The 8,289-nt window shown below is 44.1% G+C and overlaps 1 protein-coding gene across 1 annotated transcript; it reads left to right on the top strand.

The window, feature by feature from the left end:
- The first annotated feature begins 304 nt into the window (after nt 1–304).
- LOC120064367 (ribosomal RNA processing protein 1 homolog B-like) lies at nt 305–6,938 on the top strand. Its single transcript, XM_039014905.1, has 15 exons — nt 305–448; nt 789–871; nt 1,004–1,061; nt 1,229–1,314; nt 1,460–1,521; nt 1,644–1,773; nt 2,042–2,106; nt 2,281–2,507; nt 2,678–2,900; nt 3,019–3,038; nt 3,147–3,284; nt 4,227–5,698; nt 5,953–6,132; nt 6,251–6,317; nt 6,517–6,938. Exons 1-15 carry the CDS (start codon nt 319–321, stop codon nt 6,708–6,710), a joined length of 3,135 nt encoding a protein of 1,044 aa, XP_038870833.1. The 5' UTR covers nt 305–318; the 3' UTR covers nt 6,711–6,938.
- The last annotated feature ends 1,351 nt before the right edge of the window (nt 6,939–8,289 follow it).

Genomic DNA, 8,289 nt, shown 5'->3' on the forward strand with positions numbered 1-8,289 from the left:
TTATGTTTTTGTTCAGTCTATTTCAATTATAAAGATGTTTCTATAGTAGCCTAAGTGTCTATCTCATAATTACTGTTCTGGGATTTGCATGTCACTGAGGAATTCTCTCAGTATTAAAAGGTTGGGTGTGATTATAAATAGCCTCCATGGACTCTGCAGGGTAAAAATGACGAGTCAAAGTTGAGTGAACATTGCCGCCCTGTGATGAAATGCAGAATAGCGGCCATTTATTTTAAGTGTGAAGTCATCATCCTGCGACGAGGTAAAACACATGCGAAAAGCTCAGAGAAATGTGTTTCCACATGAATTAGTGGGAACATGGCGCCAATACAACAAGAAGCAGAGATCCAGTTCGCTCAAAGATTGGCATCTAACGAGAAGCCCATTCGGACAAAGGCCATCAAGAAGCTAAGAAAGTATATCAGTGTTAGGGCACAGAAAATCAACGGTAAGGCTAACGGGCTTACCGGGAAATTGGACCACGCACTTCTCTTTTAACATAACGGTGGAAGGGATACGCAGCATGTCCGCCTCATCTCTTCGTATTGCTAGTTTTCTAACCCTTTGATTCGTTTGCGCTTGTTAAAAGATCGGAATTTCTCGGTTTAACAATACAATAGTTAACTTGTCATTAACACAAACAATTATGTAAAAGGTCTTAAGATGTAGAACACATTAAAGAAAAGTCGCACAAGCCCAGTAACGATGCGACCAACAAAGTTGCCAACTTCCTTTTATAGTAACGTTAGTAATTTATCCAGTTGTTTCACCGATTGCCTTTTTTCTAGGTGGTTTCACAGGCGACGAGTTACTTAAACTATGGAAGGGCCTCTTTTATTGCCTGTGGATGCAGGACAAGCCACTTCTTCAGGTAACGTCAGTGTCATGTTGTGACCCAACTTATGTGAATTCATGTAAAAAGGTTAAACCATTAGAGTTGATACGCAAGTTTGACAATTTGTGGGTCCAAGAGAAGATTCATTAATAGGAATTTTACCTACAGGAGGAGTTGTCGAATCAGATATCTGGCCTGATGCATAGCTTTCAGAACGTCCAGAGTAGTAAGTCTTCATAAAAAGAAGCTACCATGTATTCATTATTGTCATTTTTTAAATATTTCCTATGGGTCTGTGAACAAATTTTCGGAGAATTGACAGACACTGTACAGAAAGTGTACTCCAATTTGAGATTTGTTTATTTTTTTCATTGACTCTAATCCCTTTTGTAGTGTTTTTGTTTCTGGAGACTTTCCTGCAGACCATCAAAAGAGAATGGACTGGCATTGACATGCTTCGCATGGATAAGTTTTTCCAGGTCAGTATATTCATCCATCAAAATCTTATCAGCTTCTCCTTACCCAATAAATCATTGCATATAGTTGGAGAATAAACTGTGAAAATAATTTGGACATGAAGAAATGACATCGTTACCTGTCTCTCATTGTCTTTCTCTGTGACAGCTGGTTCGTTTCGTGTTCAGGAACTCTTTTGAAATGATGAAGAGGAAAGAATGGGAGACCAGGTGGGTGATTCTTTGACCCTAAACATCTGATAAACTACGAGTTTGAACTGTAATGTCCCTTTAAGCCCTTTTGCACGCATCCTCCCTGTGATGTTCAACTAACTTGTTTTGTCTTTCTACAGTGTGGTGACCAGGTTTTTGGAGCTCCTGACTGCTCAGGTCCTCCACAGCACCAGCGGAGACCCTTGTGGGTTGCAGTTTCACATACTGGACCTCTACATGACAGAGCTGGCTGCAGTTGGCTCAGCTGAGGTATAACCTATGGTTACTGTAAGTGCTGATCGAGATTTAGTTTTGCTGCTAAAATTAGGAATATAATTGTGAGGTAATAAATCGATCAATAAATCGGCTTATGAAGGTAGAGACGTGGTATTACTAAAGTATGATACCGATATGGCTGTTATAATAATGGTTAGGGTTTGTTGGGTTTTAGGAATTCATATTGTGTGTGTGAGCTAGTTCCATGCTGAGATTGGTTCCACCACAGTTTAATGATTTAGGGCTTTGTTTGTGATTGCAGCTCACAGCGGCTCAGAACCTGACGTTTATCGACCCGTTCTGCAAAACAGCATCCAAAACCAAAGAGTGAGTTTTACAGGGAACTTTTGTGCGAGGGTTGACAACAGCCACTTGAGTAATACCACTGTCTTTATATATGACCCTCTTCAAATGAATGGCCATCACCCTTTGACTGTTGTTTTAACCCACTCTACGCATTCCCCTTCTCTTTTTCTCCCCCCCTTGTTTCCTTTGTCCCAGTCGGATCCTGCTCAAGGCTATTTGCGGCAGCATCTTCAGTGCCATCGTGGCCCAGGCTCCCTTCGCCATTGAAGACCTGCTGAAGGAGGTGAATGCTACAGGTGGAGGGTCTGAGGAGTCTGACTCGGGACAGGCTTCTGAAGAGGAGGAAGAGAAAAAGGAGCCTCCCAAGGGCAAAAAAGCTGCTAAGAAATCCCCCATGAAAACCATTGGAAAGCAGACCAACTGTAGGCATTGAAATTCTGAGGACTAACTGGTAGAGAAATTAGCTTTACTTCCACAAGTCTACATTGCAATATACGGAATTGTCTTATTAATGATACAAGGCCTCTAATTAAAAATGTCCAGATATTCAATATTTTATAAGTCTTGTCCTCTCTTCCCTTTGTGGTTTTAGGCACCGCATCAACTGAGGAAGATGAAGGTAGTCTGGAGGATGAAGAAGATGATGAAATGCTCCATCTGGAGAGTGATTCGGAGTCTGAGATACCAGATGACGGGGGGATCGGACCTGTTCTCCAATTTGACTACTCTGCCCTGGCGGACAGGCTGTTTGGGCTAGCCAGCCGTAGCAACACCCCCAGCCACAACAGACAGAGACTCTACAAAGTCATCAAGACGTAAGTAAACACACACACTTACATTAGAATAGCTTGAAATGAACTCAGATTAAGAGGAATTGGTTCAGCTTGTGTATTCTGACTGGCAGTCTTATTTTTCGGTTTTGTTCCCCTGCAGTCTCCGGGACCTCAGTGACGGTAGGAATCCTTATGGTCATAACTATTCAATCACAGAGTATCCCTATTATAGATGTGCAAAGAAGCTGACGTCGCTCTTTTCCTTTTGTCTTCCTCTCGCTCTCTCAGGAGTCTTCCCACAGGACGAGTACCCAGAGGAAGTGTCAACGGATGAGGATGACGATGAAATGTTTGGCAGCAGAAAGAGGATGAAGAGGGGAAGAGCCCTGGAGGAGGAAGAGAGCTCACCAGCCAAGAAACGTAAAGGTACCTCAAACTCACTATTTATACACTAACCTTTCACCTTAAGTCTTTGTTACCGTGATTGCCATAGATATTAAGCGTCTTTGTTTATTTATATATTTTTTCAGTATTGAATGTACACTGAACAAAAATATGAACGTAACAATTTCAACGATTTTACTGAGTTACCATTCATTTAAGGAAATCAGTCAATTGAAATAAATAAATTAGGCCCTAATCTATGGATTTCACATGAATGGGCAGGGGTGCAGCCATGGGTGGGCCTGGGATAGGCCCACCTACTTGGAGCCAGGCCCAGCCAGTCAGAATTAATTTTTCAGACAAAAGGGCTTTATTACAGACCTAAATACTCCTCAGTTTCATCAGCTATCCGGGTGGCTGGTCTTAGAGGATCCCGCAGGTAAAGAAGCTGGATGTGGAGGTCCTGGGCTGGCGTGGTTACACGTGGTCTGTGGTTGTGAGGCCGGCTGGACATACTGACAAATTCTCAAAAATTATATTGGTAGGTGGCTTATGGTAAAGAAATGAACATTCAATTATCTGACAACAGCTTTGGTGGACATTCCTGCTGTCAGCATGCCAATTGCATGCTCCCTCAATTTGAGACATCTGTTGCGTTGTGACAAAACTGCACATTTTAGTGTCTTTTTATTGTTCCAGCACAAGATGCACCTGTGTAATGATCATGCTGTTTAATCAGCTTATTGATATGCCACACCTGTCAGGTGGATGTATTCTCTTGGCAAAGGAGAAATGCTCACTAACAGGGATGTAAACACATTTGTGCACAAAATCTGATTGAAATAAGGATTTGTGCGTATGGAACATTTCTGGGCTCTTTTATTTCAGCTCATGAAACATGGGCCCAACACTTTACATGTTGTGTTCATATTTTTGTTCAGTGTTGTTCTTACATCATTGCTATCTCCATATTTTCTACTTCAGGCAAGAAAAACGACTCAAAACCAGGGAAGTCAGGCCAGCGTGCAGCATCGGACAAGAGCAAACCAGCAAAGACACCCGGTGACACCACCACGCGGAAGAAGAGGAGCATGGGAGAAGTGAAGAGTGGCGAGCAGAACCGGGTGGCGGAGGAGTCGGAAGTGAAGGCTGAGGCGGACACAACTCCTCCTACAACAGAGAGCGAAACGACAGACGCTAAGAAGGCAGCACCTACAGAAGCAAAGACTGAGCTCTCTGTCCCAATAGACTCTGTAGAGGCGGGGGTAAAGAAGAAAACATCTACCCCAGCCGAGCGCACCGATGTTGGGGAGAAGCAAGAGGCTGTCCTGGAGGAGGACGCCTCTCCTATGAAGGTCACTGATACTCCCTCAGAGGTAACTGCCATGGAGACAGAGGTGCAATCAGAAACTCCACCGGATATAGTGGTGGGGAGCCTATCATCTGTCATGGAGATTGGACAGAAGACCCAATCCGAGACACCAGTACCAGACAGCACGTCGTCCAAGAAGAAAAAGAAGACCAAGAAGTCTAAAACGCCTGTACAGGAGGAGGAGAAAGCGGTAACAGAACCAGAGACTAATACAGATGTGCCGGAGGCTAGTGTGAAAGCCACGGAGACAGAAGACCAGGCTGCTCCAGCTACCCAGGACGGAGAGGCTGCAGAGGGGGCTACAGAGCCAGAGAGCGCCCCTGAGACTGCTACTACCAGCACAACCAAGAGGAAGGGCAGGAGGAAGAGCACCAAGCAGGACCCTGAGGAACAGACAACCGTAGAGGAGGTTGAGACGAAGCCAGATGCTGTAGAAGAGATCATGGACACCCCACTAAAGAAGAATAGGAGGAAGAAGGCTGAACGGAGTGCTGAGAGCACAAAGGAAGAGGTCGCTGAAACAGACTCAGCACCGGTAGACACGACACCAGCAGGCCCTAAACCACTGGCCACTCCAGCTGAGGAGCCTCCAGTTGACGTCCGCATCGCCACCACTTCCCTGAAAAAGAAGAAACTTAAGGCGGCCAAGTCTGAAGAGGAGAGTGTGGAGGTCGAGGGTGAAATGCAGCCAGAAACTGAAGCGGACGTCCTACTTGTAGTCGCTGAGACGGTGCCAGCAGAAGCCGCTACACCAACCGTGCTCAAAAAGAAGATGGCTGAAGAACAGAGCGTGGAGGCCGAGGGTAAAACAAAGACTGCAGCAGACTCAAACCGTACACTTGTAGACGCTGAGGCGGAGCTGGTAGAGGTTTCCACACCAGCTCCCCTCAAGAAGAAGAAAAAGAAGGCAGCACTGGTATCTGAGGAGCAGGAGCCAGACACCACGGCAGTGGAGGAGAGCATTGCAGAGGAGCAGCCCACAAAGGTTGACCTGGAGACTCCCGTGAAGAAGAGGAAGATCCCGGTAGTGATAGAGGTCGAGGCTGAGGAGCTGGAGGCTGAGGCAGAGGCTGCTAGAGTCAACGTGAGTTTTAAGTTCACATTTGACTTCAATTCCTAGGCCCAGGTTGAATCAGCCTACCACATTTGATGGATGTCCCCCTCAATCAAATATGCAAATGTTTGAAAGTTAGTTCCTAAATGCATAACCTTTTAGTTAGCTTAAGTGTAGCAGATGTGACCTAGTTAGCTATGTGCTTGTAGCCATTGAACAGGTTTCTCGTTTACAAATTTGTTTGGACTATTGTTAAATTGCTTTTTGTTTCATCCTCTCCTCAGGACAGCGAAGAGCCGTCCACACCGGTGAACGCCAAGAAAACAAAAAAGATGATGCCCAAGAAGGCTAAGGGAGGTGAGGAGTCTGACTTCATTACGTTCCAGAGCCATGCCACCATCCCTACACCCATCTTCTTCAAGAGAGCCAAGGGAAGCCCCAGCACATCGTTGTCCAGCAAGAAGGTACTTGCTGGTCAACACAGAAGATGCCTATTATTACAGCAAGTTACTTCATCACCATCTGTCCTTGTTAACGTCTGTTCACAAATGTGTAATCCCATTTCATCATTTTCTTTCACAGAAGTGTCCGACTCCAAAATCTGAATCCAAGAAGGTTACCTTCGGACTTAACAAAAACAAAATTGCAGGTATGAGGGGGCTGGATAGCACCTTATTTACTCATACAACGGACAAGACCTCTATTATTTTCCAATGTATATACTTTGTTGTCCCGTGTTCAATGGTTCATTGATAATCTAGCTTCTGTGTCCTCATTTATTTACAGTTCAATGTTCCATAGTTTTGATGAGACTTTCCTATTTGTTTTTGCCCGTTTCTGATTCCCAGAATTTAGGAAGACCGATCGCAGCCTGCTGGTGAGTCCAGAGGGGTCGTCCAGAGTGCCATTTGACCCCCTGCAGAAACCCCTGTTCGGAGTGCTGAAGTCCCCAGTGGCCTCTCTTACCAACAGCACCAAGAAGAAGACCAAGAGCACCCCGAAAGCCACCCCCAAACGCCCTACCGCTGCTGACTTTTTCTAGTCATTGAGGAGACTGAGGACATTTCCCCCCTCAGTCCCACCCCACTGTTTGTCCACTAGGAAAATATAATCATGAACTGAATGACCAAAGAATCTGTTATTCCTCCGTTGGGGCGATATTGATATACACTTATTCTGTTTGTGGAATTACTTCAAATTGTCTATGTTATTTTGCTGTTCTGTGGGTGAGCAAGTGTTCAAATAAAGACCACTCTCTCCTTTTAGTGAACATGTCTGACTCGGTGAGCAGCTCAACTCGATTATTCATAGACTTCTGCAAGAAATGTTTTGGCTGTTTGGCAAGACATGACAAGTTGGGTGAATCAGAAATGGACTAGACACCTAGGCTATCAATCTGTCAATGTGGATTGAAGTTTGATTGGCAAGCAGAACGTTTGGATTGACAGACAGGGATGTGGAATATAAACCATAAGTGGAGAAGAGTTGATTTATACAATGATGTAGGTCAGACGGTGTACCACTGTACCAAGAATTGCTGTGGTAAGAATGTATGTCCACGATATAGAGAAGGGTTGAACAACATGTACTGGTTAGGGGATTGTAGGGACCAGCCAGGCTGTTCCGCCTTCTCTTGTAGGCTCTGTCGAGGTTCTTTTAGTCAGGAAATCGATGATCCGTTCTACAATATTCAACTCGAACTCATGAATTTAATCTGATGAAACAGGTTGAATAGTATTAAATATTCAGCTAAAAGATTCTGAACAAATAACAGCTGCCTCATTTCCATTTTTGTCTCTGAGTTGAAAGTCAATTCAACAGCCCATGGCCAAATCCTGTTTTTATGTAGCTTAGCACAAACAAAGGTTTATTGCTGTGATTTGCCCAGTCAGAATTGTAATACTGTATTAAGCATGGCATTAGATGTGCCTCAGCCAAATGCTGAGAGGGAGAAGAAGGCAGACCTTACAGGGAAGAAACAATAGGGTGGCTTGGGGTTAAACGCACCCCAGGGTTAAACTGTAATCCTCACAGAAACCATTGTCACCCCCCCACAAAAAATGCAACTCTTTTCCTGGATGCCACTAGTTTGTTTTTATTGAATAAAACAAACATATAAATTCTGCCCATTTATTTCCCTTCAAAATGTGTTTGCCATAATCAAGGATTGCCAGTTTGCTGGCACAAATGGAATTGCATCAAATACATGTAAACCATGTATTTGAATCCATTCTGCTTCACCCATTACCCCCAATTAAGGTGCTACCAACCTCCTGTGCTGTACTGGGATATGGGGAAACGAGAGGGAGAAGTACAGATAAGACCAATACCAAGACAGACATAATGTTTCTGGTGAAAAAGTGTTGGAGTTTGATGGGCAGGATTGTCCTTTCACTAAGAGCTCCAAATGTTAATGTCAGACAAAAATATAGGCCTCAAATTCAAAGCACTTTTGACCAATGTGGTCTAGTGGGGAATTTGTCTGAAATTAGAACTGAATTGAATGTGCTGACAATTTATACAGTCCACTTATGTTTTCAAATCCAGTGAATACCCACTCATCCAAACCAATTACTGTTAGTTAGGTTAGCTTGCAATTCTGTAAGATCAATGGATGGCAA

Source organism: Salvelinus namaycush, chromosome 19 (genome assembly GCF_016432855.1).
Source record: "Salvelinus namaycush isolate Seneca chromosome 19, SaNama_1.0, whole genome shotgun sequence".
In the NCBI taxonomy this organism is placed as follows: domain Eukaryota; kingdom Metazoa; phylum Chordata; class Actinopteri; order Salmoniformes; family Salmonidae; genus Salvelinus; species Salvelinus namaycush.